Raw genomic sequence first — 13,456 nt, 5'->3', positions numbered from 1 at the left:
TCATGCTTCCCAATTGAATTTCAAGGTCAAAGAAGTTTGGAGTCATGGCAAGGCACGTATGTGGTTCGTCTGCTTCCCTCGCGGGATACAACACCTTGGCCTTGGCTTCTTATTCCTACACTTATACATATCTCTTGCTATTCCAATGGAATTTTTTTATTTTAAAAAAGGAGCTTATATTATAATAATGTTATAAACTGATTACATTCGGATATATTTTTTCCCCCTCTCATCATTCTCCACCAAAGTAGAGAGAGCCGAAGGGAAACAACCAACAGAAATTGAAATATCAACACAAGAATCCACCATCCCTGCTAAATAATCAGCACATGCATTTGCCTCACGAACTTGGTGAGCAAAAGAGCAACTCTCAAAAGAATCTCGCAATACTCTGATCTCCTCAATCAGCCATCTAACTTCCCAAGATATAGCGTAGGTGCCCACGATCATCTTCACAGCCAGCAGAGAGTCTGAGCGTACCTGTACTCGTGATAGATTGAGACTGCTGGCCTTTAAGAGAGCAGTCTTAATGGCCAGCAATTCCATATGCACAATGCTAACATCTCTTGCACCACCAGCGACAGCAAACAATGGTTTCCCAAAATGGTTACGTGCAATCGCACCATAACCACCCCCCCCCCCCCCCATCCCGCTTAACAGAACCGTCACAGTTGAGCGCAACCCAACCACTGGGTGGGGGTGACCACATGTGGTAACTAATTTATTCCAATGGAATTTTGTTCAGAGCACTGACTGATTCTAATATTTTAACCTCTGACAATGTTTTGCTAATACTACCAATCGGAAACAGTGTTGTTCTGGTTTCCGTGAACATGATGTAATTATAAACTTTTAGTTAATAAATTTAGTTTGGATAAATTATACATCACCCCCTGATTTTTGAAAAACTCAAATCACCTCCTCTACAGTAAAGGTGTTAAGTCTACTATTAATTATAAGTGTGAATGGATTATTTTACCCTTGTATTAAAACATTAGAATTAAATTTACAATACTACCCTTCCTTCATCTTAAACATTGGTCAAGGATAGTTCATCACTTAACAGCATAAAACTAATGGTAAGGACTAATTTGTCATATTGGGGTCTAAACCAAGGGGTGATTTGAGTTTTTTAAAAAACTAGGGGGTGACGTATAATTTACTCATTTAGTTTTTTTTTTATTATCAAAAAACAAAAAGGCCAAATATTCTCTGTACCGGGAGTGCAGGCTGCACCCAGACACATGGGGGTGGGTGAAATGACCACCCTGCCGGAATTCTAAGAGTTTCTTAATGTTATTGTGATGTATTCAAGATTTCCATCTCTATATAATGCAAGTCCTGGCTGCTCTCAAAGGCAACCATGAATTGAAAACAAACTACTCTCTTTGAGAATTTTTGCTTGTGAGACTCAAGTGGGACCAAGGTGGAACTGATTCGATTGCGACATCGGTGGGACTTCGACGATTGGGCAATAGTGGGACTCTAGGCTGCCACCTATATATCTTCATCTGCAACTATCATCATCCTCATCATCCTCATCATCTCCATCATCCATTCCTGCAACCACACTCCATCAACCTCCATCATACTTACCCATAACCCACTCAAAACAGATTCAGATCAGAATCCTCTTCCAGATTCGATCTTGGTTTGCTATGTTTTCTGTGTAATGGACCACTTTAATGGGTCAAAAATGTGGATACAAAGAAGGCATACGGGATTAGGCTTAGTAGCTTATTTTCATATTTCCTAGGTTTATTTAAGAGTCCTTTCATATTTCTAGGTAGAAGTCTGATAGTCACTAAAGTATCTCCTAGTTTTTAGTATTTGAGTTTTTGAATTCCAAGGCAGCATTAAGTGCCTTCCATTAACAGTTTTCAAAGTCTGGTTAGTAGTTCCTCTGTCATGGGAATAGCATTCTAGGCCTTGGGGGTAGTTTTTCATGTCTAGGAATTGTTATCAATGTATGGGGAATTCCAAACCCCCTGAATGGCAAGCCCATGTGTTTGGGCGCAAGGTGCGCTGCAGCACAGAGAACATCAACCCAAACAAAAAACAGGTAGCAAACCCAAATATTTAAGTTGATCGCTGCGTTAAGATTTAAGTCCCTGTGAACCATGGAGGAAACCAAAAGATAGCTTATTGGATGGTTTAAAAGGTTTGGCTATCTTCATTTTTAACAGAAACAACCTCACATATGCTCACCAAGTATCTGAACATATCCCGTGGATCAGAGCAATATTGTAGAGTCCAAAAAACAAATAATTGAACAAAAAGACACAGAAAATAATAAAATAATCCATGTGAAAGGAAAATTGCATTATGGTGTTGTGTGGAAGTTTTTTTCCTTTTTAATTCAAAATAAAAACAGTACAATCTAATGGAGGAAAAAAAATAAGCAAGCCTAGTCATCCCCTGTACAAAGAATCAATCCAACGCCCATCTTTCAGCGAAAATAGAACAACAAAGTTCAACTCTTTTCTTTTTAATATAAATAATCACTGAAAATACAAAGGGGACATAACCCACCTTACCCCTGCCCAAGGGAAACAAGTCACTCTCTCAGAGCTAAAAACCACCCGCAAGCAGCATTACAGTCTAAATATTGGTAAGCCAGCTTTATCTTCCCGAAAAATCCGGTTTAAATCCTGAGGATCAAGATAGACTGCAGAGTGCTTCAATGATCCCATAGGTACTGATTCATCCTTCTTCCCTTGAGAAAGTTGGAGTACCAGTGTGCAGAGAACTTAGCGTATCTCTTCAAATCCGGATCATCAAAGTCTATGTAATACAGGCCAAATGCAGATCTGAAGCCATCAAATAATTCAAATACATCCATGAAGGACCAAACAAAATACCCTCTAGTATCCGAACCATTTCTGTCATTTAAAATTTGAAAAAAAAAAGCACAATCTATTACCAGGAACATTCCTCTACTCTTAATATCATTTACCCAACAAAATAATTATACCATACCTCATGGCCTGAAGCAATCCTCCAATGAAAGCTTCTAAATATTCCACTCTTGATGTGTTATTCAATGAAGCATTTTGGGATGTCATTTGACCTGGAGACATAAAAACATCGTGCCACATCTCATGAAGACATATCAACACACTGAGACTGCTCAAATTTTCTTTCTTTTTTTTTTTTTTTTTTTTTTTTTTTTTGGGGGTGGGGGGTGGGGTGGGGTTTGGTGGTGGTGGGGTTAAGGGGGAGCTTTAGCACTCACCATTCAGATTAATTGAATCAAGGAAACCCAAAGACCCATCTCCCTCTAAAAGCTCAAATTGTTGGCTTAGAGAGATACTCAGAGTCTGTTACTATAACCCTAGGAGATAACCCAATATACCCAAGGAACCATATAATTTGGTTGCCTGGCTCAACAAGAGCCAACCTAGAGCATAATGGATCAATATGGACGAAACCCAAACACCCTCAATGCATGCCACCAGGTGCAAGATAGAACCCCAAAAAGAGTGATTTAAGAGTGCAGATAATATGAACCAAATCAAGGAGACCTAACAATCTTCATTCAATGAATATTCGTGAATAAATGACATTTTCCTGCTATCTTAGGTGACAGATAGAAAATATTTCTATATGTAGATTGAAGGTTAAGAAATATGTACCATTTTCATGAATGAAAACAGGTGGGTTGCCATAATCTTGCTTCAGATGCTCTAACACACTTTGCAGACCAACACGATCAATAGAAAACTGAACTCAGACGTTTTTAGCTTAGGTTAGTAAGAGATAGGCTCCAAATAAACTAAAAGCAAACCTAATATAAATACATATTTAGTAATATTACCTAACCATTTGGTGAAGGACCCTGCTTAGCTGCAGCAAAATGATAACATCAAGTAAGTCAAGTAAGTTCCATAGATCCAATTGGAATCAAAGAGTTAATTGCAACGTGAAATCAACATACATAACATCTTTGCAGCCTTGTCTTCCAGGAAATCTCTTTCAATCATTTTGAGACTGTCCGGATCATCCTTGATATGCACTGTTCTATAGTGGTTCAGTCCAAAGAAATCACATGAGCCTTTCACTAGTTTTGATTGGTGTGGGGTGAAAACAGGGAGCCTTGAGCCAACATTCTTCTTCATAGATTCAGGATAGTCTCCAAAAACTAAAGGATCAAGAAATCTGCAATTAGACAACCTTTAGTGAAAATATGACATCACTTAATATCTGTCTATAGGAAATTAGAAACTTACCAACCATGAAAGAAGTCATGGACCCTTTGAGCAGCTCTCAAATCCTCTGTGGAGTTTGTCAAAGGAACCATCCCATAGGTTAAGAAATTGAGACCGACAAATCCATTTTGCTTGGCCTGCATTACCCATCCACGTTAATTTAGTTCCTTTACACCAGTGGCCGCTACTGAAACCACAATGAATATGTTAAGGAGGAACCTGGTACTTCTCCTTGTACAATCTCGTGGCTGATGCATGAGCCAGCAAGATATTATGTGTGGCGATGTAAGGCTCTGTTGTCAAGCTGCCTCTTGTGCAATTGAGACCAAATGGGGAAGAACAACGGCCTGGAGGAAATATACCTGAATCACACCCTCCCAAAACAAACGCATTGGCCTCATTCATGGTAGTCCAATATGATACTCGATCACCAAATTCTCTGAAGCACACATCTACATATGCTGTGAAATCTTTCCTACATCCACAAAGAGATATTATTGTCATCATCATAATGTAACAAATTGGTGTTACAAAGTGCACACCCACTGCTTTGCTAGGCAACGTGTTTCATAGTAGACAGAGAAGTCAATGTTAAGGTAAATCTGCGCACCTAACGTTTAGAGAAATGATGGCCTGATTTTAAGATTTCTATTTCAATTTCATTGGGTGATTTCTATTCCGAAAATTGTTTGGTTTGATTTTTGCAACTTATTTCAGTGAAGTAAAAATCAAATGGAATTGAAATTCTGAAATAGCCGAGGAGTTGTTTCAATATTGAAATTGAAATTGATTTCACTCTGGCTGTTTAATGAGCACATGGTTAACTTAATGGCAAAATTAGTAATTTCATGTTAAAAATAAAACACTACCCCTCTTCTTCTCCTCATGGTCTCACCACCACCTACCCTCCACCATTACCACCAACACGACCCCTTTTCCGGCCCTGCCCCTGCCCCTGCCCCCACCATCACCACCACTCTCTCCCAAAGAAATATAGAGAATTTATTCCCAGAAATTGAAGTACCAAATGGGTTTCTTATTCTTGGAATATTTCAAATTTATGCAACCAATACAATTTCAATTTCTTGACCAAAAATCTATTTGTTGACTATTTCATGAAATCAATCTGAAATTGAAATAGAAATCATACCAAATCTGGCCTACCCCTTGGATAACTCATGTTTGATATATTATGTTTGGGGTACCTATTTCATATTTCCAGCTTTTGCCCATACCACCACTGCCATTACCACCTTAATGTAGTCCTAGATAGGTAGGAGACCTACTAGGAGCCAAGCAACAGGATCAAATAAAAAAAGGGGCTGCTGGTTCGAATGGACAGCACTAGGATTTAGGTCAATTCCTAGGGTTAGGGTTGGATATTGGGAAAGGGGTTTATAGGGTATTAATGGGCAGGTCTAGGGGGTCAATATGGTATAAAAATAATAGGATTTGGGAAGGTTTTAAAATTCTGCAGTTCTGGACAGAATTGTGTTGCAGGTTTTGGGTTTTAATGGAGTGAAGGAATGGAGGGGATAAAGTGGGAGTTTGGGGCTGAAACTTGGATCGAGTGTCAACAATGATGTAAGGGATGTATGCTGAAAGTTTGGTTTGAAATTGATGGACAGATTTGGAGTTATGGAGGTTTCCTAGTAGAAGTAGGAGAGAGGGGTAAAACTGTAATTTCAGACAATCGGCTGGGTGGATGGTGCTGAAATTTGAATCGAGTCTCTCTTAGGGTTTGAGAAAGACTTGATCAAATTTTTAGCAGATTCTAATGGTTAGATTTGGCTGGGCAGAATTCTCACGAAAATCACCTTGTATGTGACCTTTTAGAAGGAAGAAGAATAGTTGCAGAATTTCTTACTTGTTACAGGTCTTCAATGGCAACAACTTTGAAGATGAACAATGGGGTCTCCCGATCTTCACAATGCAAGGAGATAAGTAGCAGCCCTCCCGATCTTCACAATGCAAGGAGTCGATTGGAGATCCACCAATCCCTTCAACCTTGATATTACTCACAAGGCACACTCCCGATGGAGCTAAGGCAGCAAGCATAAAGCTAATTTTTATTAATCAAATTCGTATACAATGCTGGCCTCCCTTACAAACTTATATAGAAGACTCAAAAATAGACTTAGACACTAAAAAGGAATGGCCTAACCTTATCCCTAATCTATTAGGCAACTTAAACTGACTAGGAAACTCAAATAGACTCAAAATAGAGTCCTAATGACTTAAAACAACTTAAACTACTTAAAATAAAGAAGATTCCCTAGTAGCCAATAGGATATAAGAACCTCTTAGCCAATAGGATCACTTCACTTAAATTAGACCAATTGAACCAATTGGATGCAACCAATTTAAACCGGCTCAATTAAAAACACACAATAAAAACTAAGTATTGGGCTAATCCCGTATGCAACCTATGTACCCCTATTTTAGGCCCAGAAAAGTGGCCTATTACATTAGAAACCCATGGGATCAAAGGCCCAACATGTATGTAACCCAACGCTAGACTTATTTCTAATGAAACAAGCCCTATTTGGTGATGAATCTGCATCAACTCTCCCCAACTTGAAAAAATTCGTCCTCGAATTTTGTAATGATGAGGGGGAATCAACATGTGATCAGCAGCTTTGACCATCCCCAAACAGAATTCCGATAAAGCAGGAACATTAAGAATATAGTCTTCAAGGCGTGGAGCTTTCTCTTCGAAGAACCATGGTGGCATAACAAACTCTATGTGCTCTACCTCTGAATCAGCACCAACTGTGAATGCCCTATCCATAGAGTCTTTAGTGTTAGCAACCTTCTCATCTAATACTTGAGATACAAGCTCCACCTCTTCAAGAACAACATCTTGAATATCATTGATCTCCTGTGGAATATTCTCAACCACCTCTTCATCTTCTGCTGTTTCAGCTTTGTCTACTTTGACTTCTTCAAGGTAGACCTCTTCAGTAGAATCTTCCGCATGTTGACTTTCCATCTTTGAAGCTCCAGGCATTGTCTCTTTCTTTTCATCACAATTCACTGTGATCACTTCAGCTTTGTCTTCAACTTGTGCTCTCTCAATTTCCGTTGGCAATGTACATTTGTATTCAGCCGCTGATTTAACACTGGTGATGTCAGATTTCCAACACTCTGCAACTTGCAAACGGAATCTCATTGATGGAGGCTTCAAGTTGTCTTCAGATTTGAAGGCTTTTTGGTGGTGATGTTGTCGATGGGAATTTAAGTTACCTTGTTGTAGAGCTCTGAACGTCCGTGGGAAATATTTCTTACTCAGATCTTCTTTCATCTCTGCCCATGTAACAGGTTCTCTACCACGGTAGTCAGAATAATCCATCTGGGTTCTCCACCAATTATGTGTTGGTCCCACTAGCTTGGTATGTGCTAGTCTCATTTTCCTATGCTCAGGCAAATCATACCAATTAAAATAATCATCTAAAGCAGCTAACCAATCATAGAATACCTGTGGATCTGGTCTGCCATCATAGTCTCTCAACTCATACGCCTCTGGAGGTCTATGGCGTCTCCTGTAATCTTTGTATCCTCTGTTCCTATCTTCACTATGATCTCTGTCATGCCTACGTCGATCCCTGTAATCTCTGTCTTCTCTGTATTGATCTGTCCTTGGGGTTCTTTGTGCTACCGAATTGACTTGATATTTGTCCTTTTCTAGGGGAATGTTGTTGTTCCTTACTGGAGTAGTTTGGTGTTGCTCAATTCGCTGCAATGTTTCACTTATAGCCCTTTGACCAGCATGAAACTGCTGAAGCTTCTCCAGAATTTTGTTCAAAGAGTCGATGGACACAGAGGTAATGGGCTGGCCATGCTCATCCATGGCTTTGATACCACTTAATGTAGTCCTAGATAGGTAGGAGACCTACTAGGAGCCAAACAACAGGATCAAATAAAAAAAAGGGGCTGCTGGTTCGAATGGACAGCACTAGGATTTAGGTCAATTCCTAGGGTTAGGGTTGGATATTGGGAAAGGGGTTTATAGGGTATTAATGGGCAGGTCTAGGGGGTCAATATGGTATAAAAATAATAGGATTTGGGAAGGTTTTAAAATTCTGCAGTTCTGGACAGAATTGTGTTGCAGGTTTTGGGTTTTAATGGAGTGAAGGAATGGAGGGGATAAAGTGGGAGTTTGGGGCTGAAACTTGGATCGAGTGTCAACAATGATGTAAGGGATGTATGCTGAAAGTTTGGTTTGAAATTGATGGACAGATTTGGAGTTATGGAGGTTTCCTAGTAGAAGTAGGAGAGAGGGGTAAAACTGTAATTTCAGACAATCGGCTGGGTGGATGGTGCTGAAATTTGAATCGAGTCTCTCTTAGGGTTTGAGAAAGACTTGATCAAATTTTTAGCAGATTCTAATGGTTAGATTTGGCTGGGCAGAATTCTCACGAAAATCACCTTGTATGTGACCTTTTAGAAGGAAGAAGAATAGTTGCAGAATTTCTTACTTGTTACAGGTCTTCAATGGCAACAACTTTGAAGATGAACAATGGGGTCTCCCGATCTTCACAATGCAAGGAGATAAGTAGCAGCCCTCCCGATCTTCACAATGCAAGGAGTCGATTGGAGATCCACCAATCCCTTCAACCTTGATATTACTCACAAGGCACACTCCCGATGGAGCTAAGGCAGCAAGCATAAAGCTAATTTTTATTAATCAAATTCGTATACAATGCTGGCCTCCCTTACAAACTTATATAGAAGACTCAAAAATAGACTTAGACACTAAAAAGGAATGGCCTAACCTTATCCCTAATCTATTAGGCAACTTAAACTGACTAGGAAACTCAAATAGACTCAAAATAGAGTCCTAATGACTTAAAACAACTTAAACTACTTAAAATAAAGAAGATTCCCTAGTAGCCAATAGGATATAAGAACCTCTTAGCCAATAGGATCACTTCACTTAAATTAGACCAATTGAACCAATTGGATGCCACCAATTTAAACCGGCTCAATTAAAAACACACAATAAAAACTAAATATTGGGCTAATCCCGTATGCAACCTATGTACCCCTATTTTAGGCCCAGAAAAGTGGTCTATTACATTAGAAACCCATGGGATCAAAGGCCCAACATGTATGTAACCCAACGCTAGACTTATTTCTAATGAAACAAGCCCTATTTGGTGATGAATCTGCATCACACCTCCTCCAATGGAATGGATGTGGTCTTTTGCCAGCCGCCTCCAAGGAGCAGAGCACCTCCGGGCCTCCCTATAATCTCCTCCGATGGCCGGCTGCCACCCTCTGTGGGTGGGTGTTGCGGCACATCAGCCGGAGAAGAGGAAAAAACCAAACAAAATATCTATAGATAAAATTGAAAAGATGAAAACGAAAGGTATCCCAAACAAAACATTTATGAAACATGAGGTACCCCAAAAATAATATTTATGAAACATGAGATACATCAAACATAATAAATCACCCGTGAGGTACCCCAGTCGCAGTTTCACAAAATGCTAAGTAACCCAAGTGTAAATCACCCTCAATTTTATATCTCAGAGTAACATCAGCAAATGACCTACAGGCACTACAAAAAGTATCTAATTCACTCATACAAGCATTAATTTAAGTACTTTCGACACATTGCACAGGAAGGTTTTGCATTTCAACTCATACAAGATGCCCAATGGGTGTACTCAATGCAGTGGAATCAGTACTTGGAGTACTCATTAACAGTATCCCTATTTCTTAAGGTGTCGAGCAAAATGTAGGATATAAATTGGAGAAACAAGAGTGGGTGAGAGATATAGACAATTTTTTGGCTAAGCCATCCTCCATACTCATCTTCAAGTGCCTGAGGGACATCATAATGGAATAGCGTAACATATGGCTGAATTCCTATTCCATCAACAAAATAGAAGAAAAATAAGCAATTTTCATATAATTAAACAGAGTCAAACATGAGAATAATATCTTGTATTTCCTCTTATGAACACACTTTCTTACCATGGCTAAGCAGTTCATTGATTAGGCTGTTATAGTAGTGTACTCCCTTCGGATTAACAGGTCCTCTTCCATCTGATAAATTAGCAAGATCGATGATTAAATGTCACAGTAAGATTGAAAAATTAATTGATCTCATTTTTTTGGATTGTAACACTCTGATAATGTGTTGTTTATGTAGAGTTTCATACTCGGTATAACCCTAGAGCATGAGATGGAAAATCGAAAGGCTCCTAAGCCTGTATCCATCATGAGTTGGACATCTTCCTAGGAGAGACAAAGAAACAAAAGCACCTTGAATACACAATGCAGCAAAACTAACCAAATCAACTCAATTTTGCAGTGAAGCAAAATCTGTGCCCTTTTAAGTAGGAATTGAATAGAAATGCAGGATTAAGAAGCTGAATACACCTTATATTTGTGACACCCATCACAGGCTATGTCCCCATTGTTCTCACCGAATCTTCCTGAAATTATTGAACAGACAGAGAGTATTAGTGTATTCATGTAACTCCATTTATTTTATTGATCAGAAAACCCCCAAAAAAAACATGGGATTGGATTACACCTGATCCATCTTGGGATTTGATGATCCAATTCCATTGATGTCCTCTGTAGGATCAGCCGATCCATCTTGGGATGGGCAATACTGTTGGGTTCAGTCTCTGGTACGGGTACTTAAAAACATTTTGATTCTACCAAAAAAAAAAAACCATTTTGATTCACAGGAATGATTTAGTATTAGGTAATTAGGAAAGGAAAACTGACCAGAGTGAGCAAAGGTATCCCAAATGCTAGGAGTCTTTCCATCCTCGAATGCTGCACCTTCAACCTTCAAGATTTCATGATATATCAAAATCTCTATTTCAGTGACTCATTTCATCAATCACTCATCGTTCAAAACTTCAAATGTTCTGTTCTTATTCCTTTTAATAACATAATCTATAAGAAATCTTCTTTGGGAAAAATCATTTTAAGGGATTCAGAAATTTTTTCCCCAAAGAAATGAAGTTGGATTACAATTCCAATTTTAAGAATTAATGGTATGCAAAAATTTCTCCAAAATTTCTTATTAACCTTGTTTTCAGTCTGTTCTATGTACGTGTGTCATTCACTCCACTTAGTCAAGGAATTCATTTTTATGGTCTACAGAACTAAATGGAATGAACAAGAGATGAAATGAAATTGAAAAAAGAAAACGAACCAGGGAATTGCGACCCAAACATAATACAAATAGTGAAGGAAAACTTTTCTTTCCCCAAGGATAAGCAGATGAAGAAGAAGAAGATGACGAGACCTGATAAGCGGAAGTTCCGGCGCCGAAAACAAAGTGAGGTGGGCGTGGGAAGTCATCTCTGCTATAATCGCTGGTGGAAATTTCGGCCGACACCGAACTCGAACCCGAACCCGAACGGTACACCACATGCACAAGGACAGTTATGGATTTTTATCCTCTCAAATGTTGTGCACCGCCAGATGTAATTAAAATCCTCTGCAGTACCGGCGGGGCGGCGGTGCACATCCGGCAGCAAAGCAGAGGCCATGTGTGCCACCTGGCCTCTGCTGTGCCATCGGATGTACACTGCCACCCCACCGGTACTACAGAGGATCATGGTCCCCAGCTAATGTGCCACATAGGTGCACTAGGCGCAGTGCGAGGATCAAAATTTTAAGGGAAAATTACACTGTCATCTCCTGAAATTTGTATTAAATACAATACAACCCCCTATATTTTCAAAATATACATCTTAACCCCCTGAGTTTAGGATATTTGTTACACTCAACCCCACTCCGTTACCGTTAGTTGCAGACATATTGATCATTGATGCCTTAAAATGACAAATATACTCTTAATGGGATGTGAGCTTACCATTTTGCCCATGGGGCAGCCCAAACTTCACACCCTCTTCCTTGGGCCATCTTCAAACCCATCACCGACGGGAGGGATATGGCTGAACAGCAAAGCCAACATCACCGACTATTTAAGGTTCTTGCAGTGGCCTCTCATCATCATTGACGTCTTCATCATGGTTGTGTCACTCGCTGGTTTCACTGGAGCTTGCTACCGCAACATCGTACTTCTCTGGTTTTAACTCTTCACCATGTTCTTCATCATTGCCGCCCTCATCAGTTTCATCATCTTTGCCTACAGCGTAATTGATAAAGGCTCCGACAGATCCGTTTCGCAACGCTCCTACCTCGACTACTACCTCTTGACTACTCCGATTGGCTCAAAGACCGGGTTGTGCAAAACACCTACTGGTCCAAGATCAGCTCCTGTGTTAGAGACTCCTATGTCTGCTCCAAGATGGGCTTGCATATTAATGGGGTGACTGAGACTGCTGACATGTTCTACTACCTTCTAAAGCTCAACTTTATAAGGGCTTCATAACCACTTTCTCAGAGAGAATAGTTACAAAGAGACGATCATAAGTCACTGGAATTAATTAAAGACACTTCTACAAAAGCAGTATGAAATCTACCAATTAATTACTGCAACTCCCATAGGAAAGAGGGTTACAAGAAGCAAGCAAAAGTAACTATTCTTCCAATAATGTTCTCCATTAATCTTCCTTTCTTCCCAGTTTCATTTTCATCCTTAATTTTCAGATGTATTACTTGCTTTTAATGTGAAGTAGCTTTTTAGCTTTTTGGACATCAGAGATAAAATGGGGTTTTCCAAGATTTGGGTAGAATTCATCTTTGAAAGCAAACCATATTAAGAACCCAGAAGAAGATGAGAAGCTCAAATTAAATGAGGAAAACACTCTTCTCGTTATCTATTATAGAGATTGACCCATTCTCTCCCCAATTTTGCAATTTCCCCCCTTTCTGAAGCCATACAAGATATCTATGTCTTGATATCTGCCTCAGGCTCACTCGTCTTTGCTTCATACTTGGCTGAATGGTAGGACCCGTTTCCACTAAAATAAACAGAGCACTTGCTTGTAAGCTAAACTTTCTTCAAATTCAGCTACACCCAGGAAAACCCTAGCCGGGCAAGTCTGCAAAGCACCATCCTTTCTCTTCTAGTGCACGCAGAGATTGATTGAAATTGTCAATCGCAAGTACTTGGAGTGAGCCTCTGAACCATTTTCAAGAAGAGGAACGAAGGTTGCCGTGGTGATGGGGCACTGGTTGAAGCGATGGTGGGGCGGTGGTTTTTTTTTTTTTTTTTTTTTTTTTTTTGTGGGTAGATAACAGGGCGGTGGTTGAAGACGAAGAAGAAAGAAGAGGAAGAAAGAGTGGTGGGTTCCATTTTTTTATGT

General features: G+C 39.6%; 2 protein-coding genes across 2 annotated transcripts; both read right to left on the bottom strand.

Moving 5' to 3' along the window:
- Window positions 1–201: 201 nt before the first annotated feature.
- On the bottom strand, window positions 202–648 carry LOC122659606. The gene has a single exon (XM_043854704.1). It carries the CDS (start codon window positions 646–648, stop codon window positions 202–204), a length of 447 nt encoding a protein of 148 aa, XP_043710639.1.
- Window positions 649–2,660: 2,012 nt separating this feature from the next.
- On the bottom strand, window positions 2,661–12,507 carry LOC122659605 (beta-glucosidase 11-like). Its single transcript, XM_043854703.1, has 14 exons — window positions 12,444–12,507; window positions 12,254–12,333; window positions 10,956–11,019; window positions 10,599–10,654; window positions 10,379–10,454; window positions 10,191–10,262; window positions 9,995–10,082; window positions 4,428–4,683; window positions 4,234–4,345; window positions 3,938–4,141; window positions 3,823–3,846; window positions 3,636–3,728; window positions 2,980–3,070; window positions 2,661–2,882 (listed from the first exon to the last, which is right to left on the bottom strand). The coding sequence occupies exons 1-14, from the start codon at window positions 12,505–12,507 to the stop codon at window positions 2,681–2,683; spliced, it is 1,482 nt and encodes a 493-aa protein (XP_043710638.1). The 3' UTR covers window positions 2,661–2,680.
- Window positions 12,508–13,456: the final 949 nt, after the last annotated feature.

Source organism: Telopea speciosissima, chromosome 4 (genome assembly GCF_018873765.1).
Source record: "Telopea speciosissima isolate NSW1024214 ecotype Mountain lineage chromosome 4, Tspe_v1, whole genome shotgun sequence".
In the NCBI taxonomy this organism is placed as follows: domain Eukaryota; kingdom Viridiplantae; phylum Streptophyta; class Magnoliopsida; order Proteales; family Proteaceae; genus Telopea; species Telopea speciosissima.
This window is presented reverse-complemented; position numbering and strand designations above follow the sequence as displayed.